Source organism: Tachypleus tridentatus, chromosome 11, assembly GCF_004210375.1.
Source record: "Tachypleus tridentatus isolate NWPU-2018 chromosome 11, ASM421037v1, whole genome shotgun sequence".
NCBI lineage: Eukaryota > Metazoa > Arthropoda > Merostomata > Xiphosura > Limulidae > Tachypleus > Tachypleus tridentatus.
Window position 1 is genome coordinate 69,497,893 of NC_134835.1, and position 27,280 is coordinate 69,525,172.

Sequence of the window (27,280 nt, forward strand, 5' to 3'; positions counted from 1 at the left end):
TGACTCTTCAAAGCTGTGCGAGCACAGAGTTTTGCTACTTCTGGTAGATCATACAGATACTGTCGTGTAAATAAAGATTCCGTCAGCATTAGTGCGTCGAGAGAATGCCCAAAGGACGAAAGAAACCAATGTAGTTCTGCTAAAGCATGTATACGTGTGAAGTGTATTAGCATCCTAGTCGACGGTTTCTGAATGCATTGAGGTGCCTTCAGATTTATTTCAGCCCGCGTGCTTCCTTTGTCATACATAGCACAATAGAAGGTAATCATTACCCGAAACTTCCAGGCACTGTTAAACGCAGCGGTTGTGCAGTTTAGCAGCATTTACCTTAGAAGTTTGCATTGATAATATGTTCATATGTGTAGAATTAATCTTGGAAATTAACTAGCTATTTTCGCTCCAACTAGCAGGTTAGTTAAGTCGCCGACTTCACAGTATCATGTTCTATTGTATAACTAAAGCATCAAGACCATTTCATGTATTACGGAAGAAAAAAAGTCGTTATAACTTTTTCTTCTGTTTTGGACACTAGAACTCTTGGAATCGGAACGGTGTAGCGTTTACTGTTTTACAATAGAATATAGTACTCGTCTGCATTATGGCTTTTAAAATCACATGAAAAGAAATTTTACTGTTTTAAATGTCTCAACAACAATCATATATCTTCATGGAACGCTTAGAATGCTAGCTGTAAGCTTTCATTTTATCTGATGATACGAAGTATATGATACTTCCTGTATCAAATAAGCATCCAGTAAAATATAAAACTTTTCTAATTCAATTTCTAATAGAAACTCGTATAATCTCGCATGTTTTTCGTGTAGCGCCTCTGCACATGAATAAATTAAAATCTGTATATGTTACTGCATGTTTAATCTGATCATTCGGATTATTGGCTAACACACACACACACACACACACACACACACACACACACACACACACACTGTTGTACGCCATGATAGACTGGGTCTCAATAGTTCGTTTGTCTAGACGTAGAATTTCAAGCTATGTGTATATTGTACCGAATCGAATACGTCGACGGAGAAAAAAGAAAAGGGTGGAGTCCCCCCCGAAACATATTTCACTGAAAAATTGTAGTTGTTGCTTGCCGACTCGGGTAAGTAGAAACAAGATATTTGTAATGAAGATCTAATTTATATTAATGTCCAGCGCATTATAACACATGTTTTAACAAATTAATATTTGTAAGTGACGAGGACACGGATATTACTTAGATTCAATTATTTGGGATATTTCTGTGTATTTATATATAAAATGGAGCCATTTCTTAGTTACCGTAGTAACAGTATAATTGCATGAGCTAAACGATTTTATTCGTAGATGTGTTAGTGTTTTTATCAGTCAGTTTATATTCATGTTTTCATATTTGTTTTTATGAAACAGTTTTCATAGTACACGTGGTATTTGTCGGAATCGAAGTAATTAGAACATAGATTATGCGGACTTAATCTGACTTCATATACCAAGAACTAAGTGATTGCTAGAACTTCATCAATAGTTTGTTGTTTAGTCCGAAACTAAAACTATTTTTGTTTCAACATTATTTGAAATCCTTCATTTCTTGCAAGGTATTTTCGGCCCCGCATGGCCAGGTGGTAAGTGCGCTCGACTCGCAATCTGAGGGTCAATTGTTCGAATCTCCGTCACACCAAACATGCTCGCTCTTTCAGTCGTGGAGGCTTTATAGTGTTACAGTCAGTCCCATTATTCCTTAGTAAGAATAGCCCAAGACCTGGCGGATGGTGGGGATGATTAGTTGCCTACCCTCTAGTCTTACACTGCTAAATTAGGGACGGCTAATGGAAATAAGCTCTCATATAGCTTCGCATATAGATTCAAAACAAATAAGATATCCGAATAGATACAAGTGCATTCGTTGAAGGTAGAATCGTGTGTGTGTCCGTGCGTGCGTGTTTATCGAGTTGAAAGAAATTTAAATATTTGAGTGTTATAATTGTTATAACACCTTCTTCAGGTACACAAAAAGAAAGGTAGGCAGCAGAAATATCACGTTCTTTTGGATTGGTAGACTTTATATTTTCTGGTTAAATTATAATGACCAATGATTGTACAAATGAAGACTCTTCAGTTTATAAATGTAAATTAACGTTACTAGTTTTAGAACAGAATCGTGAATAATTTGTCTGTAATATGATACGACTTAATTCGTCTATCAGCTCGTATACATTTTTGTGTATCAGTTTAACTTGTTCATATCATGTTATGGATCATTATCCAGTGTATCAAATTGTGTATACATAGTAATGAAAATCGTTAATATCTTACATTGAAGTATAAAGCACTTAGAAGGACTTTAATTTTAGAGGATAAAAAACAGAAACATTAACGGCCACCCCGTTTATGTTGTTAAAATTTCCAGTGGTATTATGATATGTATATTTTTCGAAAAGTAATCTTTAGTTATTTTTGTTATTTATTTGTATAACTTGTCATTCAGGACGACAATTTAAGCTTAATTATATACAAGTCTAATTGTAACGATGCTTGTAATTTGCAGGAATATGCTAATAAACACAATAAATATATCACTTTTGCGTTAAAAGCAATACTGATGACAATAATCGATGTGCTGTTCCAATTTTCATTAATGCTATAGAATAATTATTTTAGAGCTTCACAAACTGCTTAACAAAGAATATGTAACTAGTCTATTTCCATTTTTTTCTTCATTTGTAGAAAAAATTGTGAGTGCCTAATCCCATGATAATTCTGCGATCTTTCATTAGGATTTAACATCGTACTTTCCAGTAATGTTTAAAGAGCCTAATGTTAAACGTGATTTTGCTCTACGTTAAAATACTTTTATTTACGACCTTTCGACCCTCTTCCCGCAGCCTTCATCGGGCAATAACATATAACTGTAAGAGGGTCGGAAGCTCACTGATAAAGGCATTTCAACGTAGAGAGAAGTGCGTGGATATTTCTAGGTATCGATTTACCCACATTATGATATACGACAATGTAATTGCATTCATTTCGAGACTTTACGAACTCTGTTTACTATAAAGTGAAAAATATATACAACTTGTGTATACAATCAGTACAACTCGTTTGTTCATAGAAATGAAAACTTCAGTTCTTGGCAGTGGTGTGGTGGTAAATTTTCGGTCCAGTACAAAAAAATAGGGTGTATTTCCGGTATTTGTTCATAATATAATTCATGGAATATATGTAATTTATATAGCATCTGTTTAGTATTAAATACAAGTTAAGGTACCCGTCCTTTGTCCGAGCTATGAACTTTCAAAAAAGTGTATGTGGATGCTATTAAAAATAACACAAAATTCCTAACTTTCACACAATTTAATTATAACATATTATTGGAGTATTCATTATCATCTCGCACATAGTTTTGCATAAGCATTAAGAACTCGCCGTGTTTATATTTAAAACACGGTAGAGACAATATTAATACAGAAGAGTTAAGTAGAATCAAATCAAAAAGAAGGACTGCTTTAAAAACAGTAAATTCAAACGTTAGTTTGTTATAAACAAGCTGAAACAGAAATATAAAACACTGCATCAGTTGAAAGGTTCCCCAGGGTACAGGCTATAATGTGGGATATAGAATGCACCCTAAGTTTTGGAGGTGACTTGAAGGGATACACCGTCTGTCAGTCAGTCTTAACCTCCGTTCGCCAGTCTCACGTGAAGAATAAATAATAAAATAAGCAAAGGAATAGGTCCCCCTCTGGAATAGCGGTAAGTCTACAGATTTACAAAGCTAAAATTAGGGGGCTCGATTCCACTTGGTGGACACAGTAGATAGCCAAGTGCGTCTTTGCTATAAGGAAACGCACACGAGCAAAGTGAGATGTGGGTATTCAATCATACAACGTCCCACATCTGTATCACCATTCACTGCCTGCAGACAGTTGTGGGAAGGTGATTGATTTTCAAAGCAAAGAAGAAATATAAAAATAAAGAATAATTAAATAAATAATAATAATAATAGGGTACTATTAAATGAACTTGTATCAGAAGTTGGCATTCCAAAGCTGCGTAGAAATTTTTTATTTTTAAGTCATTATTTTAAATATAGGTTTTATTTTCAAGTACAGCGTTTTAAACATGCAAGTTTAATACTATATTTATAACAGTTTCTTTTAAACGTGCAAGTTTAATACTATACTTATAACAGTTTAATTTAAACGTCCAAGTTTAATACTAATAACGGTTTATTTTAAACATGCAAGTGTAATACTCTACTAATAACATTTATTTTAAACGTGCGAGTTTAATACTGTACTTGTAACGGTGTAATCGTGCGAGTTTAATACTGTACTTGTAACGGTGTAATCGTGCGAGTTTAATACTGTACTTGTAACAGTTTATTTTAATCGTGCGAGTTTAATACTGCACTTGTAACAGTTTATTTTAATCGTGCGAGTTTAATACTGCACTTGTAACAGTTTATTTCAATCGTGCGAGTTTAATACTGCACTAATAACAGTTTATTTTAATTTTACAAATGCATGTAATGATGTTAATCACAGTATCATAAGTATAGTTACACCAATACCGGCTGCCTCGACTTTACTTTACAACTGACCCATAGATTTATAACAGATAGACAATACTATTGTTTGGGTTTGCAGGTGTACATCTTCTTACACCAACGAAGTACATCCGAGTACTAACTAAACTTTTTTATTTTTCAATAAGATAATTCTTTAAAAATATTACGATAAAATACTAATATTTTAATAGATTATATTGGATTATTAATGCGTAATACTTATAAAGTGCACCTGAGTTGTAAGTTTCTTACTTGTACACAAGGTGTCTTTGTGTTACTAAATACTGAATGTTATCATCGATTTCGAAAATAACTCAACTAAACTGATTTTATGTTTTAAGATATTAGGTACAGTGAAATATATTTGTAGTTTAATATGTGATCAAAGTAATGAACACGAGTCTGACCCAGTGGTGGGATTCAAAAATTTTAAGAAGGGGTTCTCTCAAGGGAAGGCCTCAATAATAACGGGTTCTCTTACTTTTCCGGAAGTCTATACTGATACATCATTTGAAAAGGAAAATAATGGAAAAAGTGCTTTAAAATCTTTTATTTATTTCATTTTAAAAATTTCCAAATAGTCAATTGATTGTCATCATATTTGTCCGTTTTTTTCTGTTTCACTCTATTATCATCTGCACTGTGATTATTGACTGCATTCACTTGACGAACTTTGTCAATAATACGGTCTGTGATTTTCTCATTAAATCTTTCTTGTCGAAATGTGTGATGAAGTGTGACGCAATCAGTTTCCACGACATCAACAATTCGACGGTATAATTGAAGCCATCAACGGGTTCGCTAAGCTCAAAAATTTTTAAGAACGGGTTCGCGCGAACCCCCTGAATCCCACCACTGGTCTGACCGACCGATCTGTGGAAGGTAATACAAAGTTGAAACTGCTAGTCTTTATTGTGAGACACGCGCCACAGTTTGTCTGGAATACCTCAGTACAGTGACGTCAAAGTCTAGTGCGATTAACTTGAATTTTTTGGTTTTGAGTAAACATTTAGCTATCATTGTACTTTGCCATGCACTTTAAGAAATGTTGATGAAAAACCGTTAAGCAGTCGTAGGTAACGCCTTTTTGTTAACGTCTACTGTTAGTCTTTTTGAACTCTAGAAATAGCTGTTGAACTGCTAGCACTTTTTAATAGAAATTTTAACAACACATCCCTAACACCCAACCATATAAAGGCGCAGAGAAAAACAGCGAATTGTAAATGAAAGGCTACGTAAAAAAATATTTCTCTTGGTTTTTATTGCACGATTTTGGTATAAAATGTAAGCAAATATCGATAAAGGACTGCGAAGCTGTCTTTCTTCTTAACCTATATTTGTATATATGAAGGAATACATTTAGTTCACACTATTTTTAGTATAGAAAATTGACACGTGTATGTATTTTTGAATGTTATTGTATTTAGCTACCTCTTTGTTCCTCGTGATATTTTCAAGAATGTTAACTTCATGACACGCGAATTTGTCTTTTAAAAACTATGATCTCTTCACTTAACTTTACATTTCCCAAGTAGAAAATAATTATTATTTATACTTTCGGAAAAGGAAATGCCCATGTTAAAATTAACTTTAACGTTAAACTTACAGAAATATTTCTGCAGTTATAAACTTTTGGGGTGACGCTTTTCATATTTATAGAAGCAAATTAATGTTTTTCTAAACGCATACGATATTTAAATTTTTTTAAATTATAAATTTCATCTTGTTGCGAATAACTTTAATAATCCTCAAAAGATGGCACTACCTGTTAATTTTAAATGGGAATTGTAAAATTTAAAACTTATTTTCAGGTAGTGATGACTAAAGAATAATTTCTTTTGTACTGATAATAAACACCATTAGTTTGTTTAAATGACAACTACTGTATGGCTTGTTTACATAAATTTGGAGTCGAGATAGTGGTCTAATAATTCGGGCATAGCGTAGACGTTAGGGCGTTTCATTTGCAATCTGCTAGGTGCGCGATCGAAATCTGTCATCTTAGAACCATGGGAACGTTAAAATGTGATTATCAGTATCACTGTTTGTTTCTGAAGATTTCGCAGTGATTAATATTTACTAGCCACATTCCCTCTAGTTTGTTACTTCAAGGCCCGGCATGGCCTAGCGCGTAAGGCGTGCGACTCGTAATCCGAGGGTCGCGGGTTCGCGCCCGCGTCGCGTCGCGCTAAACATGCTCGCCCTCCCAGCCGTGGGGGTGTATAATGTGACGGTCAATCCCACTATTCGTTGGTAAAGAGTAGCCCAAGAGTTGGCGGTGGGTGGTGATGACTAGCTGCCTTCCCTCTAGTCTTACACTGCTAAATTAGGGACGGCTAGCACAGATAGCCCTCGAGTAGCTTTGTGCGAAATTTCCAAACAAACAAACAAACAAAAATTGTTACTTCAAAATTAGAGACAGCGCAGAGAGCCCTCTAGTTGGTTTGTAGAAAATTCATCAAACAAATTGATTATTGCTGGAATTCTGTACAATTTTTACTTAACAAATTAGTGATTTTAACCATTTATTTTTAGTTGGTTATTTATGCTGACAGTAATAACGCAGGAAATTGTAAAATACCCAATATATTTATATATCAAACCTAGGCTGCACCAAAGTATGTATAATATACAATTTATCAAAGCACGCACAGTGAAACAGCATATATCAGTCTTTATATTGACAATATTTTGCATTTTGTAAGCAGTGTGATGCCACCGAAAATTTATCACTTTTGGAAAGGATATGTGATAACCCTTTCTGACACCAAATATATTTATACTGAGATCTAAAACATGTTCATGATGGGAATTTAGAGTTGTCAAGAGGAGGATATCCCTTGGACTTGGAAGGAAAACAAAGGGATGTAGATTAACTAGTGGAATTAGGACCATCGAGAAAGAGTCTTGTACCAAATTGTACCCCAGATGTGGTAGGCAACATATGATACTCCATAACAGGTAAGAATCTAGGAACATATACAGTTCATTGGCAGAAATCATCTGCATACTTCAGGTAACAGTATGCAAATAATCAAGAAGGATTTTCTTCTAGAAATGAGACCAATAAGGTCTGGTTTCAGCAAAATAAACCTTCCATTAATATGTCACTTTTAAATGTTTCATATCCTAAACAGTTGGATAATGAAATGGAATAGCTATTCATGCTTTTCCATATGAAAACAAACTGGACAACTTGTCGATTGCAGCGTTTATTGATTTCTGTGCAATTAGATTGTTTCAACAGACAGAAATTGTTGTCTTTACACAGGACAGTGTGTTGTGCTTTGAACATGAATGACAGCCTTATGATAGAACATTTGGCAATGGAATCACACTGCTGTTTGTTTTCTTGAAAGGGGTGTGAAGACTTCCTGGAGGTGTAACTTGTTTTAAACACTCTCACCACTATACCGTAATGTTTTGCTATCTGTTAGTCAATAGACACTAAAATTGCATCACATAAAGGATGCTTAATGTTGCAATTTGTACTGCCAGAAATTACAAGAATTATGCTTCCTGTAGGTTACATTTACTCTAGAAATAGTATACTTTCAGGAATCCCACAGAAGTACATCTTGTATTATAGCCCTTTTTGTTTGTGTATTTGAAAAACTAAAATAAATTTAGTCTCTTTGTTGTATAGGTTTTGCTGGTTTGTTTATTTAAAAAGAATATATTAGTTTAATATTTTCGTGGTCTAGATTTTGCTTGTTTGTGCAGTGGAAAAATAAAATTTGTTTATTTGCTGTGTAGTTCTTTCTAGTTTGTGTATTTGAGAAAAATACAATTGTCATTGTACTCTAGTTCTTATTTGTTTTTTATTTGAAAAAATAAATTCAACTTGTTTTTGTATTTGTAAAAGCCCAGTTAATCTCTCTCTAGTCTGGTTATTGGTTTTTTTTTTTTTGTAATAGAAAAATATAGTTATATTAGTCTGTTTTTAGTGTAGACCTTGTTTATTTATTTGAATCTGCACATTTTACTTTTGTGTATTAGAAGAAATGTGATTAGGGTTTTTTTATAATCTAGATAATTCTTGTTTTGAACTTGAAAAAAATATAAACAGCAGTAGTTTGTTTGTTTGTTAAAACAAAGCAACAACAGGCTATCAAAGTCTGATAATGAGAATTATAAGTTTTCATACTTTAAGTGGAGCCATAGAGGACAATGTTATTAACTCAATATATTTGCAGTCCAGATCTTGATTATTTAAGAATGTAGCCACATTAGTTTATATGTTGTTTAAATTTTGTTTATTTATTTGAAAAATGTAATTAGTCTGTGTGTAGGCTAGATCTTGTTGCTTACTTGAAATAAAATATGATCAATTTTGCCACTCTTTTGTCTAGGTCTCATGTTTTGTTGTTTGAAAAATACAGTTCATTCAGACTATTTGTAGTATTGGTTTTTCTTGATTGTGTTGTGTGAAAAATATAGTTAATTTATTTGTATTATAAATCTTCTTTGTGTTTTTGAGAACATGAGTATTTGTTGTATTCAAGGATGTGATTATTTAAGGTATTTGTTGTACAGATTTTTAATCTTTATTCTTTTATATGTCCACTGAAGCTTATTTAAACATCAAAGTCACGTTGGTTGTAGTATAACATAAACATAAATATACCAAATAATTTTAAGGTTGAGATACCATCCTAGGTGTGATATTTAAAATTCTTGTTCAATGGAACAAAGGCTTTAGTTCCAGTGAAATAACAGCAACATAGTTATAGGCTTAAATTTTGCCTGGCCTTATCAAGTTAAAGTGTAACACATCACTACATGTAGGTTTTCTCTTCATTTGAAACAGCTATGTTGTTGGACTATTCATTGAAAGTCACACAGATTAAGCTTTCATTAGCAGTTAGAAATTTGATATGAGAATGGAACCATCATCCAGTAACTGAATAATAGTAATTTTAAAATGAGTTTAAGTTTTCATATCTAACTCTTGTAAGTTGTTCCTCGTGTGAATTACTAATCTCAAGTTCTTAAAGTAGTAGTTTATTAAATGTCTTGTATATATGAGTTGCACTTTTAAACATTATCCACAACTGTGATAATACATATTTGTAATAATATTTTGACATCAACCATTGTTTCTTAATATTTTCATTTAAAGTTTAATAATATCATTTTAAGTTTAAATTCTGTTTTGTGAGCTATCTACAGAAACAAGGTAGCTCTTGTACAAATTATAAACCATAAAAATTAACTCAGAATATTTATTTCATATGTATAAGTAAGTATTAACATTAAATTATTGATAACAGCAGTTAATCTGAACAAACACAAAAGCAACATTATCAGGATATAGAAATATCAAACTATAAAACTAGTTCACACCAAAGTTGAGCTGAACCAACTTGGTATTATTTCTTGTTTTTAGTGGAGTAGTTAACAGTCTTTCTGTGTTCAGTTTGGAACCTTCCAACCTGATTTGTTATTTTTGCACATAGAACCTTGTGTTTATTTTTTACTCAACCTTGCATAAACAAGCATTTTGCCAAGAACTAATATATATCATTCCCGACAAGTCTTCTTGTCTGAGACATTCACTAGTTTGTCATCTATGCAGATGGAGTTCGAAGTACATATTTTGATCTTTTACACAGTGCTATTTAATATCATATTATTTATATGATGTCAGAATTATCAACTGTTGATATCACTCCCAAAGATACATTATAAAGAGCTACTGCAAAAACTGCAGATGTGCACATGAGAGATTTTATATACTTGTATAGGTGATGCAATTAAAAAGGCAGATGGAATTTTCAAACTCTGTGATGGACAAAATTATATTTATTTCTCACATGAACATCACCTTTTTAGTACTCTGACTTTTCGGAGCCAGATTCAGACAGTTGTTGTCAGTTTGTAGACATATCTTGAGTACAAATGCTTTTATAACATGTCTTTTATGTACATTTTGCTAAAACTTTGCTTCCTCTCATATGGTCACAAATTCAGATATGTAGTCAGTGTTCCTTCTCCACTATCTAATGTTGGTTCATTAGAGTAACCCTGATGTACGTTAAATTAAAGGGTAGGAAAACATGAGGAATGAACTGAATCTACTGAAAGAATGTCAAATCTGTATGGTTTCAGTAAAAGATAGGTAAGTGATAATGGAGAAAAATAATATTTTAGCAAAACTGTGTTTGATGTATAGTGGTATTTTGTAGGAGTATTGTGCAACTCTAGTTTGTCAGATATTGCAATTTTTGTTGTTATATTTTGTCTAATAACATCATCATAAAAGACTGCAAGAGTGTGTCTTTGAAATTCCCATTTTTTGTGTGTTTTGTCCTTGGGGCAATATGGGAAAATGCATTGTTTACTTACGTTCATGCTGTTATTCTGATAACATCTCTCGAATCTATCAGAACGTGATGGTTTTAATTTTAAAATGATAATATACTGAGAAGCACTATGGTGATGGAAATATTCACTACTGCCTGAAAATAGAAGTATCAAAATAAAATAAAATTTTAAATAGTTTTCTTTTAGTACTAGCACAATTATGAGAAAACATTGAATAACCACAAAATGTAACAATCCATATTTTTTGAGAAATGAAGCTACTATCTAATAATTTACTTAAACCAATATTTCATCATTATGGGCTCACTAGGACTTTTACAGTATTGTGGTCATTTGTATACATATTTAAAATACTCAGGTTGGTACTACAAGATTAAAGAAAGGAGAATTTTAAAGTGGTTTGTTTAATGTTTCTGTAGTACCACGTAAAGTAGTTTGTTTTAATGTTTCTGTAGTACCACGTAAAGTAGTTTGTTTTAATGTTTCTGTAGTACCACGCAAAGTGGTTTGTTTTAATGTTTCTGTAGTACCACGTAAAGTAGTTTGTTTTGATGTTTCTGTAGTACCATGCAAAGTGGTTTATTTGATGTTTCTGTAGTACCATGCAAAGTGGTTTATTTGATGTTTCTGTAGTACCACGCAAAGTGGTTTATTTGATGTTTCTGTAGTACCACGCAAAGTGGTTTGTTTGTTGTTTCTGTAGTACCACGCAAAGTGGTTTGTTTGTTTGTTTGTTTCTGTAGTACCACGCAAAGTGGTTTGTTTGTTTGTTTCTGTAGTACCACGTAAAGTGGTTTGTTTGTTTGTTTGTTTCTGTAGTACCACGTAAAGTGGTTTGTTTCCATATAAAATATTTATTAAAATTGATCCAAATATAATATACACTTGTTTTTAGTTTTGCTCTTTATAACTGATTTATTTTAATATTTTGGATGTCAATTATAGATATTTATTTTTTTACACATTCTCTGAGTTATAAAAATGTAAACATTATATTTACTTGTACCTCTCTTTCTGTCTGTATATGTGTACTTTTTATTGTGAAACGCCATTTCTTTTATTCAAGCACACAAATGATGTGGGTGAAATATAAAATATATTTGAATTTCAATATGAAATTAAACCTAATAATAAAATCAAACCAACCAGATGTACCCACATTTATAACACCTAGAACAAATGTGAGATATTCCCTTTACATGAACTAATTATTAATATTCACAATCACTAGACTGGGTAGAGGTAATAAAGTACACTGCTTTCTTACTTTTATTAAAGGTATTGGGTAAATTGCCACAGTATAATTGAAGTGCTACATGCAAGAAAAATGAGTTATGTGTATAATTTGTTGCTTTAAGATATTGTTTTTATGCTGAAGAAGGATTATGCTGTTTTTCAATTGATACTGTTTATTGTAACATTGTGTATATGAATATCTTTACTTGTACAATATATGTCAAGCTGGCCAAAATACCAAGGCACTTTAACACTCCTACGAAAAGTGGGGCCTAATAGGCCCCAGAGCAACTTGAAAGGTTATTAATATTAGGCTAATAATTTTGTATTTAAATGAAATTGCCATTTAAATTCATTAATGAATGGATTAACGAGATTCCCATTGTCCCTATCTACTATCTAGCGAAATCACAGCCAGGGGAACGGGCTTGGAGAAATCAGGACTAGAAACGTCTTTTCGTAGGAGTGTTAAAATATTTTGAGTTATTGAAATGTAACTAAGCATTTATATTTAGGAATTTACATTTTAAATTTGATGTAATTGTAAATAACTTAATATAAATTATGAAATTATTTCATTTTTCCATATGTTTTTACCTTTCATAATTAATGTCCACTAACAGAAACCTAAATGGATTTAGTATTCTTTGTAATATTCCCAACTTCAACAGCATGTAACTCACACTTGATATATAAAGCCACTCCTCTTTTACATCTCTGTCCCTATTAACCCTTTCATGACAGGTCCAGGGTCAAAGGCCATACCATAGTTTGTTGACTTGCATTCAAACGTTTATTGAACTACTATTTTATGAATTTTTCAGTAAGTTTGAAATCAAATTGTAGCTTATAATTCAAACTTTAAGGTTAGGTATGAGTTAATTTCTTAATTTAAAAGTAAATTTTAAAATAACATCCTTGAACATAGATTTTATTGAATCACTTGATATGCTGAATGTAGCACTATTTATAATTAATGTTTGTGATGTCAAAATACTAAGTCTATAGTTTCATACAAATTAGAAACTCAAATTACTAATATTATTAACATGCTAGAATATAAAATAAGAACCTCGTATATTTTTATTTTGTTGAGATATGGCTTATTTACTAAATCAAACACAGTGGCCTCATTCACCTCTTTCCATTTTTGAAAATGGTTCCTTAATATATACTTACTTCAATGTATGACATGTGAATAACCAATAGATAGTGTGGAATGCCTCCCTAGGGTTTTTTTCAGCTGTTTTAACCTGTGAAAGGCTACCACATTCTTTTGAACCATGATTTTAAGCAGTAATCAAGTTCAAAGGTCATAGAAAGAAGAGATAATTGTCTTACTTCTTGATTTATTGTTCTATATTTAAAACAAATCTGATAATTTGTTCATAAATATTAATAATCTTTGAACATGTATAACGTATAATAATTGAAATGTGACTGTATATAACAAAACAGTAGCCACTAAACACAGCCAAGACAGGGAAGACTGAAGGTCAGATTTATATTATTGGATATGTAACAATACATAACATGAGTGTACATGCACCATGTCAATGTAAGTTATGTAAATGTTAACTAGGAATGACTGGAAGGTCAATATAATAAAAAAAATAATTATCATACAGCATTCTGAGACTAAACATTTGTATTTTTGTGTTACAATATATAGTCATTGTACCATGACAAAAGCGTAATTTTATGATGGTTACCAAGTTGGTCAAGTGAGAAAACCCTACATAGTTAGAGTATAGAAAATAACATAAATTATAAAGCCTTACTGAAAACAAACATTTAAAGTGTGTTTAGTAAATTTTAGAGATTACACAAATAATATTTGAGATTTTTGAGATGAAGAATAAGTTCTTAATCATAACATGAAATCACTTTTCACTCAGACTTGTAACTAAGCAAACTGGATATTTTCATAAAAAATCTTTAGTAAATATTTCTTTAAAAATCTCACTTTTTGTGTTCAAAATACTTGTAATCTTTGCTAAAAGTCTACTAATTTCTGTAGAGATACACATGCTGTATCAAAAGTTATAATGTAACTACTTAATGTATGCAAATGTGTAGACAAACTCATATATTATGAGGAGCTCATTGTGAAAGGATTCAATAATTTATAACCATGTTTTCCAAGAAATTTCTACAATCAAAATCATCTACATTTTACCATGTTTCAGTTATTCCCATATCTTATTATATCAAAATATTATATCTCATATTATATCAAAATTGTCTATCCTGCCAGTTCCCTAAAGTAATCTGTTTTATTTCTTATAATTCTAATATTACAATAGTAACAATCAAACCTGTTCTTATAACTAATTTTATACTGATTTTCTTTGCTAAACTTTTCTCCACATCCCAGTTTTGTTTGATTTAGTTAATCTTTGCCCTCACAGCTATATAGTCCTAGTTTATAGCTGAGTTAATAACCCTTGTTAGCATGTCAGATTTTTACTTAAGTGTAAGCCATTGGTTCCAACAAGTTCCCTTCTCCCACTGAACTGATTCCACAAGTCCAACCAGCCAACCTGCTCATCCTTATATATTAAGTTTAGCCTAGTATTTAGCTCTAGTAATCTACCCAAATTTTCATCTCCACATTTAATTATTAGCAGTATTCTTGGCACAAGCATTTCATGGCTTTTATCTTTAAATGCTGTTATCAACCCCTTGTACTTATTAATTTGCTCCTCTGATTTATTCTTCCCTATATCAATATCCTCTATACTATGAGATAAAGTATAAAAATGCTTTTGGAATGCCACATCTTTATGCTGGTACAATTAATTTTAAGACAAGATAGTAATGCATTAATAAGTTTCACTCTGATTGGGTTGCCATTTCAACCAACTAAACAGTTTAACACCATAATACCAGCCTCCTTCATTATATCTCTTGCTCTTTCAGTTATGTATTCTTCCTGTGCCTCAGGGTAGCATAATCTAACTTTTTTTCTTCTCATTTACTGTACAGACTATACTGTCAACATGCTGTGTCAAAAAATCACCTATAACTGTAACCTCTTTAAGTTCATAACCCATATCCTCCTCTATTTCTTTTACTTTCTTTTTCTCCAGTTGTCTTCTCTACATAAACTAAAGGTCAAAACCTGTTGCTCAATAAAATAAGGTCTTATAAATAAGTTTGCTACTTTTAACACAAAGACTACTATTTCTAATGTTTTGGATGTCATTGTTAATCTTAGCTGTTGCCTACCTTGTAGTCTTGCTGTTATTTCCCACAGTTTATACTTCTCTCTCATGTATTTCCTCAACTATAGTTCAGATATTCTCCAAATGTTCCTTCAACCACCAAACTCTACAAATAAATTTAACATCTTCACTACTAGCTTCCTTAAAAGTGCATAATAGTCCAGAGTTCTCAAATAAAACCCATTCACTGCACCTAACAAACTGGGAATGCTGAACCCCCAAACTAGCCTTAATCATTATATTATTTGTAGAATTAAAATAAACACTCGATACTATGATTAAATGCCAGTATCCTGTTGTTAATGCTGTTAAGCCTATGTTTTATTTAATAAGTACAGTCTAAAAACTAGTTAATTGTCAAACTATGTATTGAATTTGTCTTACAATCTCACTGCAAGTTGAATTATAATTAAGCCTAATTTAATGTTATACTGTGTTACACAACAAAAACTCTAAATTAAAATCTTATACCTACTATTCTATTCCCCTATCTTACTATATTATGAGATAAAGTATAAAAATCGAAATGCTATTGGAATGCCACATCTTTATGCTGGTACAGTTAATTTTAAGACAACATGGTTATGTATTAATAATTTCCATTCTGGTTGGTTGCCATTCAACCAACTAAACTGTTTAACACCACAATAAAACTTCTAAAAGTACAGCAAGTCATGTTATACACAGTAGTAGAACTGCAATTCCAATCATGGCTCCTGAGATTGAAATGATTAATTTTAAATACAAGTTGCTTTAATAACATTTTTTCCATCTTGGAGGAAGCTTAACTTTTAATTACTTGATGTATGTAGTGACAAGAATGTAAAGTTGAGACTGAATACATGTTTTAGAGTAGTTATTGAAAGAAAGAAAGTGTGATCAGGAGTAGTTACTCAAACAGGGAAAGTAAAACCTTGTTAAAAAGCATCATACCAATAAAACATACCTGTATATTAAACTACATCCTTTCTGTCAGTGTCAATTACTAACATGAATCATAAAAAAGGGAAAGGGAGTACTTCTTTTTTTTACCAGTGTCGGTTACTAACACGAAGAACAGGCAGAAGGAGGCATATAATGTTTCTTTAATAGTTGCTAACATTGACTATTAACATGAAAAGCATCAAAAAGTGGCAGTAGAGTTAGAATTAAACCATTTTAATTAATAAATATGGTTGATTATAAAATGTATTTATTTCACAGAAATATGGATACAGAGAAGAGGATTTTCCTATTTCTGCAGCTTCTGGGGAATTTTCTACTCTTGATGGACTTCCCAGAAGTTTGATGGAGAGAACATTATCAGTATCAGACTATTACGGTAGTAATGTATCAGACTCGCCCAAAAAAGTAAGTTTGAAACGTGGTGTGTTTTTATCTGTGCAGTTAATAAAATGCATCTTCCAGGTTATAAAGGAATTGTATTTCTGTTTACTGCAGTAAACAGGCAATTAAAATTATTGAACCTTTATATTTAAGGGTGATAATGTCTATTCATTTCATCATTTCTTGATTAGAAAAAAAAAATCCATTATATATAAAATTAACAAGCTTATATGACAATAAAAATTCAATGTAAGTGAAAATGTTCATATGATGTTTTTTCTGTTGTATGCAGAAAAACTAGGTAAAATGCAGAGTAAATATATATTATAGGGGAATAACCTTGACAGATTTTTTTTCCACTGATGACTTTGACAGATAACTCAAGGTCACATACAACATGAAAATTAACATTTACAGCAAGAGATTTGCTTCTTGTTGGGTCAGTAGTACAGAGAATGAAATATTACATTCATGCATTTGCAAGGAATTTAACTTTACTTGAGGAATTTCATTGTTTTAATTGGCTTTCCTAATTAGGATTGCATAATCTTTCTGTATTCCTTTAGTTACGAACCAATGAAAATGAACATACTGCATGGATTAAATGAAACACAGCTCATGAGAAAATGCAACTTTGTATGAGGGAATGTAATCTTCCTGTTAGCTTTTCTTTAAGTGGATACAATTTTATTTCATTTTTTTCTGTTCCTGTTCTAAATCTTTAGTAAAACTAAAAATTAGTGTCTGTTACCCTTGGTTGTCATAGTATAGATAGTTAGTCCATTGTGAGCTTTTTGCTTTGCAACAAACAAACTTTGTGCATTCTAACAGATATTTTCTTAATCTGTGTATGTATCATTATATGTTGCTTGAAACAATTAAGGAGTAATTTTAATTTTATGTATTATGACAAGGCATAACTACTGTTATTAAGTAATGCCTTTGACACTCTTATGTTCATTTGTTTGCAAAAATAGTGTCATATAATCAGTTAGTCTTTTGCATTACAATTAATGCTTTCAATGTTAAAAGTTTATTTAAAGATATTGAGCCTACAATGAAGCATCCTGTAGAACCCTAAAGAAGGTATCTGAATATTTGTTAAGAATACTAGTTAGACTATTAGCTGATCAAACACAAAATATTGCTGTAGAGTTGCTACAAGTTTACAGATCAAAATGTTATCTGCTTTCACATGACCAAAACTGTTGGTTGGAGGCAGGACTGGAAGCCCCCTTTAAACAACCTCTCAAGATGGCAGCTGTTTGAGAATATTGGCTTTACACAAATGGTAGGTTTCAGCTTCCCAACTAAATCAAAACTTCAGAATAAGTGATGAAGAAATATGGTTGATTTTGGGGTGGTTGTGCCATCTTTCTTTCTTAGAGGACATTCAGGAAAATTTGTCCCTCTTCATCTGCTTTTGAGATGTTTACTTCTGAGCTGGGATTTGAGATTGTAAAAGGTGTAAATTGTCTCTGCGTGGGACAGTAAGTGACAAGCAATACCAGATGAAGAGTTGTGAAGTTAATAGTGTGAGGTGCAAGTTACTATAGGTTGAAGGGCCTTTTCTTTATTTAACAAACAGCACAATATCCAAAATAGCTTTTATGCCACAGATGGCCAGTGGCACAGTTCCTCTATTCTACCATCCAAAAAACACACCATCTTTAATACTGTCATTTCTACAGTCTTACAACCATTGTTGTTGCCTTTTGCAAGTGCACTGGGTTAGAATTAATTTGTTAATAGATATTAACGTGCACTTCTGTTGTTCTTATTTGGTTAACAGCTTATTGGAAGAAGAGGATATTGAGGGAGTGACCTATCCATTACTCCCACAAATGTTGAATACTGTTCAATATGTATGGTAAATTATATTCTTAAAAAAAAAAAAAGCAACTCCCAGAGCTTTTGACAGGTAAACATATTTTCATCAGGAGCAAATTCAGAATATGATTAAATAAGTCTCTTCTGTTTAAAGCTGTAGTATTTGATTGTTTTTTAAAAAAAGAAATTTACCATCTTTTTGACATTACTTGTTTTTGCTTTCATTAAACATTATACGATTTCCTGGAGAGAAGATGGCATCACTTACCTCCAACAGGTAAACTAGAACTAGAAGCAGCTCTGATGGAGGATTGAGTTGTGCAACATCAGCTGTTTATTCATTAACTAATTTTAAATATCACACAATCACTGTGATTTGTCTTACAGATAGATGGTAGTATGCCTTATAAGCAAACACTTTTCTGATCAATAGTGAACCAGAAATTTTGTAGTATCAAATGAGCGTGCATGGATGTGGAATCAAATAATGGATGTTTGTGTAACAAATTGCATGACAGTTTATTTTTTTCCCTAAAAATTAATTAGGGGTACCATTGAAATTATTTAGGCTTTTTGTTGTTTTTTTTCTTACCATAGGGGCATTCTTGGCACACCATTTATTCTATTCCTACAGATTATATTACCAACACTCTGGTAAGGGTTTTCATTGTAGGGCTCTCTTCAATAAAATGTACAATAAACCTGTCAAATATAAAACTTTAGGTACTTTGTCAAGTTTCCTTGTTTTCACTGGTTCTTAGAGATTTAATATACCTGATCGTAAAAGGGCTGATAACAGTAATTGTGCCTTGTGGTAGCTAAAAGGTAAAGTTCAATTTCCCGAAAATATCTTGATGATTTTAGTGCACTGTTTACAACAAAGAACTATATTTTGCTTCTATTTAGATATATTGCAGGACGTTATATGTGCTATTTATTATTGTCACTGTGTGCATGAATAGAATAAGTAATTATAATAAAATGGGAAGTTTTTAATGTTGTTATCCTTCCAAGGTTTAACTTTTATTACTTAAAGCTTATTCTTAGTATACTAAAATAAACTAATGATAATTTTGATCTCAAACAACCATTTTACTTGTTTAAATTTCACTTGGCTGGCACATTCTTATAAGCATCACAAAATTTTCTGTCAGGTTTTTATATCTTGAGATTTAATAAACCCTGCGATTTTCCGTGTTTGTATAGCACTCTTTTTTTTCGTGCTGGATATTGGTAAAGTTCTAAAGAAATACTGAAAGTTTACAAGTCCGTTGCTAAGCAACGCCTCAAGCACGCAATTAGTTATCTAAGTGTTCTTTAAAGTTACTTTATTTATTTTATTATCGTCTGAGAAATGGCGAAGCTTTCACTTTCTTACCTGTCGGTTTTAGAAGAATTTTCTTTCAATATTAAAAAAAAGAAATCTTTAATGTTGTGATTCTTCTAAAGCAGACAAACTTGATCGATGATTATGTGTCTAATCAGTATCGTTATTTTTACTTTGTGCGAAAATAGAATCTGACATATTCATTATTTCCACCACGTGTAGTATACGAAACTTTCTTAGCTGTCACATGCTTTCTGGAAGTTTATCTCCGTGATGTATGAATATTCTTTGTATGTGTATAAAACTTGTTAAAATAATTTGTTAGATTTCACGCTGGTAATGAGCCTGAAACTGAAACTTTGACGTGAACATTATGTGAATGAGCAATCTTAGATCACATGCGATTACCACCGAAACGTCGCAAGTAACTTTCAAGTGTGAATTACACTGGTTATGAAGTAAGTTGTTTCGGCACATGATTATAAGTAGCTTTCATTCTGATTCTTCAGATTAATTCTTCATCAATTCTTGATAATGTTGTATATCAAAGTATTTTAAGTTCATTATCACCAGTTAAGCTGACAGAGTTAGAGGTAGAATGAAAAGAAACTGATAATGCACGAGCTTAACTTGTTTAATTTCAAAACAGTGTCTTTGTTGTTTACATAAGAAAATGTGCACAGCGTGAAGGAAACAGTTATTGAAATAGAAGTATATCAAGTATTGAAATTGCGTTTCCAAACAAAAGGTGATAACCATGATGTCTCTGTTAAGTCGTATGAAAGTACCGTAATATGCGAGTAGTTTGAACTTAATAATAGAGAGCTTTGTAAAACTTGTAAAGCTGTCTGTTTAGCAGTTGTCTTCCTTAGTTATGTATTGTTCGTCTTATTTGTTTCTTTACTCAAGAATATAGCAGAAGTGCTTTTAACACATTTTCATTGATGAATTTATAAATTTTTGTTATTCGCCACACCTCAGGTTGTCTGTTCAGAAAGTAAGTGCTTTTTAATACACACACACACACACACACACACACATCACCACTATGTAGCCAGCCAGTGTTAAGGAAGTAGCGTAAACAGCCAGGTCTTGTTATATTTACTTGGGGATTGTAATGTAATTATTTAGTAGATTAAAACTACAGAATAAGAGACTGTGTGTTTCACATAAAAGACGAGTGAACAATCCGTGTCTATATATGTGTTTAAGAGAGAAGACGGTTATAAACGTGATCAGCAAGAGGTTTTAATCAAAGCATAAACGAAAAATTTCAAAACCGTCTCTAGGCGAAAGCGTATCTAGTCTCTCTGGGTGGACAGCGGTAAATCTTCGGATTTGCAAGAATAAAATCGCGGATTCGATTCCCACGGTGGACACAGCAGATAGAATAAATGCGTACGTACATGACAGATATTTCGTCTATAAACTATGATGTGATCATTAGGTTGGTAGTATGTGTAGTGTGTCTGTACTTACATTGTGATGCGACTGAGTAGCTCCCCGCTAGTACAGCGGTATGTCTCCAGATTTACGACGCTAAGATAAGGGGTACGATTCCCCTCGGTGGCCTCAGCAGATAGCCCGATGTGGCTTTGCTATAAGAAAACACATACATGCGACTGAGTAAAACCCACGCAACATTAGTGATGGTTAGACAATCAAGCCTAACAGAAGAACCACGTTAGGCTTCCTTACTTGTAGTTTTGATCTTATTGTGGTTTTATCCTCCCCTAGCTTAACAGTAAGTAAGCTTAGGAGCTTCTAACATTATAAGTGGGGTTTTGATACCCGCTGTGCAAAAAGCATAGGTAACCCATTGTTTCCCCCTCGGTGTGGATTCTTGTACGTGGTGAGGGGACCTCCCCGGGAAGGTTCTGTTTTTTTCAGTTTACCTCCTCTGGGATCTAAACATTCACTCACGTGTTTGCCGTGCGTGGCGACCCGTGAAGGGGAGGAGAGGATCCTGGTGGTTGAGGGGTCCAACCCCAACACACCACTTTGGCCTTGAATTCCTGTAGACGGGCGGCCTTTGGGTGGCCCCCCTTGGGTCAATCGGCTGGTCCACTAGGGCTAGAGTCAACCAAGTACCAGTGTTGGAAGTTCTCAACGGGTGTTGTGGACATTGTCTAATGCTGGTGTTTGGGTATAGTGCTCACGAAACCCAGGCGTTGCTGCAATGTCCTTGCATGACATTGTAGTGCGTCCCCTCGTAGGGCTCCATGTTGGATGGGGTCAGTGGGTACCGAAATTTTCCTTTTTTCCTATGGATCCTCCAACAAAAAATTTAAATAAAATAGTGAAAAACAGTCAATAGGTAAACGACCACGTCTTGAAGACTCTGGGCAGCAATCTTCAATATCTGTAACACCTGTACCCCATTTTCTTATATTACATTCTCTTTCAGATAAACCTTTAGGGCAAATGTCTCCCTTTTTTATTCAGAAGGGGCTAGAGGGACTTGCTGGCTTTCCAAAGTCAGTAAAGAAGCTTCGATCTGGAGACATATTGGTTGAAACATCCACATCCCAACACAGTGAACTCCTTGAATTCAAAGGCAATTGTGGATGTACCTATTGATGTTACTCCTCATGCTACCTTGAATTCATCACGAGGAGTTATTGTTGAGAGGGATTTGAAGAACGTCCTCGAGTCAGATTCTCGTTGGTCTCTCCACTCAAGGAGTTTCTGTAGTGAGGCGCATCTCCACTTGCAAAGATGGAGTTACACTGCTGACAAATATCCTCGTTTTGACATTTACATCACCACGTGCACCTGCCACTATCAAGGCAGGTTGTCTAATTTGCAGGGTAGGTCGTACATTCCAAACCCTCTCCGATGTTTCCAATGTCAGAGGTTCGGCCACTCAAAGTCGTCCTGTCGTGGTTCTCTGAAATGTGCTTGTTGTGGTGGCAAGGACCACGATGCCTATGAGTGTCACACGGATCCACATTGTGTCAACTGCAATGGTTCCCACCCTTCCTACTTTCGTTCTTGCTCAAAATGGTTGGAGGAAAAAGAGGTGCAACATTTGAAAACGACTCATAACATTAGTTGTCCTGAGGCTTCGAAATTGCTGTCCACCACTCCATCTCGGACATATGCCGCTGCACTTCGTTCCACAATTACAGTGGGAGTGCAGACAGAACTCTGTGCCTCCAAGAGAATCGTTTCCAAAACAAATGAAAAGCCTTTTGTCCTCCATGGTTAAAAAGATGATGAATCGACTTTTACACCTATCTCTGTTCCTCCCATACATTCCAACAAACCTCAAGATCCACATCCTTCGGTTTCAAATACAGGCATTTCTTGTGATACATCTTTTTTTTTCCCACCCCACGATGCAAAACAATCATTCGTTCGCGTCCTCAGTCACTGGAATCCCCTTCCAACAACAAAGACCTGCCCAATCGACCCAGGGCAGGATCCATGGAGGTCGATAGACCTCCTCCGAATAAGGACAGTGAAGAAAAAAGACGTGTCGTGAACAGAAGGGTTCTCCAGCCACTTTGCCTACCCGTCATTCAAAATGGCCACCTTGATGTAATGGAACTGTCGAGGTTTACATTCTAATCTGGATGATATCAAAACACTGATTGCTTTTTACCATCCTGTATGTCTTTCCTTACAAGAAACATTTCTAAAACCTGCTGATACAGTCACCATTCGGCAGTTTTCTCTGTACAGAAATGACAGGCTGTGTGATGGACGAGTACATGGAGACGTGGCATTATTGGTTGATCACACCCTTGGAGGCCATCCGTGTTTCCTTGGGTCATACCATCACTGTTTGTTCTCTCTATCTGTCCCTTGGAGAGACATATGATCAATCAGACCTTGATGCTTTCGTTGAACAGTTGCCGTCTCCCTTTTTAATCCTGGGAAGTTTAATGGACATCATCCCCTCTGGGGAAGTGCTGCTATTGATAGGAGGGGTCGCTCTGTAGAGCGTATGCTCTCTGATCACAATCTTTCTCTTTTCAATACTGGTTCTTCCACTTACTTTCATGCACCTAGTCAGTTCTTTACCGCTATTGATCTCTCGGTTTGCTCCCCTTCATTATTTTCCCATTTTTCATGGAGGGTTGACAATAATCCACTAGGCAGTGATCATTTTCCTATACTTTTGAGAGAGACTGGCCGTGGTTGATGCCACCCTACCCGTGTGCCCCAGTGGAAGCTGGATCACGCATAGTGGTCCACTTTCACTGCTCTCACAGAACTTGATCCTGCCATCGTGAATCAGCCATCAATAGACGACTGTGTGGCAGGGTTAACTGAATGTATTATACAAGCAGCTGCTCAGTGTATTCCTAAAACCTCGACACGTTTTCCACGATATCCTCGTCCGTGGTGGAATCCTACTTGCCACTTGGCACGGAAGGCTCAAAAACTGGCCTGGGATACTTTCTGTAGATATCCCACACTTTTGAACCACATCGTTTTCCAACAGGCCTGTGCACATGCTAGGTGGGTAAGACGTCAAAGCCAGAAGGAATCTTGGATTAAGTTCACAACTAGCATATCTTCTACCACCAGTTCCAAGGTCATATGGGACAGGATTCGAAAGGTCAGTGGGCACTACAATTCTGTCCCCCTCTCCATCTTACTCTCTGATGGCAAAGAGGTAGCTGATGTCCGGAGCATCGCCGATACTCTTGGTGAAAGCTTTTGCCGGGTATCTAGCAGTTTTGCTTTTCCTTCATCTTCTTGGCTATCAAGACTCGGGCAGAGCGTTCACCTCTTTCCTTTCGAACTTACTGCCTTTTTTACTGTAATTGTCCCTTTACACTGGTGGAACTGAAAATGGCCCTCAATTGGTCTGGCAGCACATCTATTGGACCTGATGATGTATGCTATGACATGCTGCGCTATGTCTCTCCTGCTTCTCTTGATATTCTTCTAATTGTTTTTAACCGGATCTGCCAGGAGAATGTTGTTCCTGATGCCTGGCACCAGGCTATTATCTCATCTTTCTCTAAACCTGGGAAAGATACCAAAATTCCTTCAAACTACCGTTCAATTGCTTTGATGAGCTGTCTCTGTAAGACCTTAGAGAGGATGGTTAATGCTCGTCTTGTTTAGTTCCTCGAATCAAACAACCTCCTCTCGCTAACCAAGTGTGGGCTCCGACGACAGCACTCCACCACAGATCACCTAATTCGACTTGAAACATCAAGCAGAGAAGCCTTTCTCAAACGCCAACATCTTTTATCAATATTCTTTGACATTGAGAAGGCTTATGACACAACATGGAGGTATGGCATTTTGCGAGACCTCCACATAATGGGTTACGTGGCCATTTACTTATGTTTATTTAAAATTAATTTTTTTAATGGACAGGAGATTCCAAGTACGTGTGGGTTCGACACTTTCCCGTTCTTTTGTATAGGAACATGGGGTCCCTCAGGGCTGTGTTTTGAGTGTCACACTTGTCAGTTTAAAGATAAATGCTATCACTGAACAACTCCCTCTCACTGTTGCAAACGGGCTTTATGTCGACGACTTTGACATCTCGTGTCAGTCGTCGAACATGAGATATATTGAGCGGCAACTACAAACTGCCCTCAATTGTGTACTGAAGTGGACTGCAGTGAATGGCTTTAATTTTTCTCTCTCTAAAACTGTTTGCATGCACTTTTGCCGCCAATGGGTTGTTCACCCTGATCCTGAACTCCGTATCGATGAAGTTTCGCTGCCAGTGGTCCCTGAGACCAAGTTCTTGGGGCTTATCTTTGACTGTAAGCTGACCTTTATACCACACTTAAAGCAGCTACGGGTCAAATGCACAAAAGCACTGGAATCCTCTGTGTCCTCTCTACCGTCGGTTGGGGAGTGGATCGATGTTCTATGTTAAAGATATATCGTGCTCTTATTCGTTCAAAACTCAACTATGGATCAATGGTCTATGGCTCTGTCAGACCCTCAGCCTTAAAGATGCTGGAACCCATTCATCATCGAGGACTTCATCTGTGCACTGGGGCTTTCTGCACCTCCCCAGTTCAGAGCTTATACGTGGAATCTCACAAACCTTCTCTGCATCTTTGCCGTTTGCAACTGTCTTTACTGTTTTCTTCGAAACTTCGTTCCTTACCAAAGCATCCCACCTGGGATGTGTTTTCCTTCCTCAGTGGGCCGTACTTTTTCAAAACAGACTATCTGCCATTGCTCCTTTTGGCCTTCACATCCAGGCGCAATTGGATGAATTGGGTCTGTCCTTGGATAATATTGCAGAATCTACTGGTCAGCCCATCTCACCATGGCTTATTACAGTTCCCAAATATGACCTATCTTTAAATCATCTGAAAAAAGGCAGATACTCCCGATTGGAAGTACCGTCTTTTATTTACTGAACATCTTTCGAACAATCATTCTATTCCAATTTATATGGATAGTTTCAAATCAGGTAATTCTGTGGGCTCTGCCATGGTTTGTTGCAGTTTGGTGGTTGCGCGCAGAATCCCCTCTACAGTTTCTGTATTCACTGCTGAACTGTACGCCATATCTCTTGCTCTGGATCATATTGAAGCTGAGCAGTACTCCGACTGCACTATTTATACTGACTTGCTCAGTTCTCTACTGGCCTTGGAATCACTTCACGTTGGCTCACTCCATGTTCTCGCTGATATTCAAAACCGACTGGCCCATTTCTTATTAACATCGTCTTCTGTCCAGTTTTCTGGATACCAGGCCACGTTGGTATTCGCGGGAATGCGCTTTCAGACACGGCAGCTAAATCTATCTGCTCTGGCACTATCACCATTGTGCTTCTTCCGTACATGGACTATAGTACTGTATTCAAGGCTCGGCTCCGTGCCAGCTGGCAGTCCACTTGGAGTGAGCAACGTGACAACAGGTTTTTCAAATAAAACCCTATGTTGGACTTTGGCCGTCTAGCTTCCGTTAGGTTCGGAAGGAGGAAGTTGTTCTAACTAGACTACGCATTGGTCACAGTTTTTTAACTCGTCGTTTTTTTTTTTATCTGAAACTGATGCACCAGTGTGTAGTCTATATAACACTTAAATCACTGTAAGCCACATTTTACTTTCTTGCCATCGTTACGACTCTCAACGACGGCACTATTTTAAAAATGTTCTGTCCCAGGGTTTGTCTGTAACATTGGACAGTGTTATTTGGTGATGGTGACATTGTCAACCTTGATAAAGTTTTTAATATTTTAATGGCCAATAATCTTTTTAACTTCATTTAAGTGTCTGATATTTATTCATTACACCTTTTTAATTGTGGTTACCTTTTCAGAGTCTCAATCTCTCTAGTTCAATTTGACATTGGAAAATGGCCAGAACATTAAATAACTCGACACCAGGACTGGAAAGGCCAACTTCAGATCACTAACGCTGCTGTTTGAACTACCCGTTAGCCGTCCTAGCGAGTTGTTATTACAATTTTACTGCATGTCTTTTAACACTTTTATTACTTTAC

General features: G+C 34.8%; 1 protein-coding gene across 13 annotated transcripts in view; it reads left to right on the forward strand.

Moving 5' to 3' along the window:
* The window catches only part of LOC143232400 (disks large homolog 1-like), a 258,171-nt gene that overhangs the window by 58,317 nt on the left and 172,574 nt on the right, over positions 1-27,280 (forward strand). For 10 of the 13 annotated variants that reach the window (XM_076467804.1, XM_076467807.1, XM_076467795.1 and 7 more), the window contains one exon: positions 16,558-16,704. In XM_076467804.1, coding sequence (XP_076323919.1) covers positions 16,558-16,704 — 147 coding nt within the window. Of the gene's footprint in view, positions 1-28; positions 1,121-1,994; positions 2,016-16,557; positions 16,705-27,280 lie in introns of those variants that run through there. The other 3 variants (XM_076467803.1, XM_076467801.1, XM_076467809.1) reach the window with 3 other exon arrangements.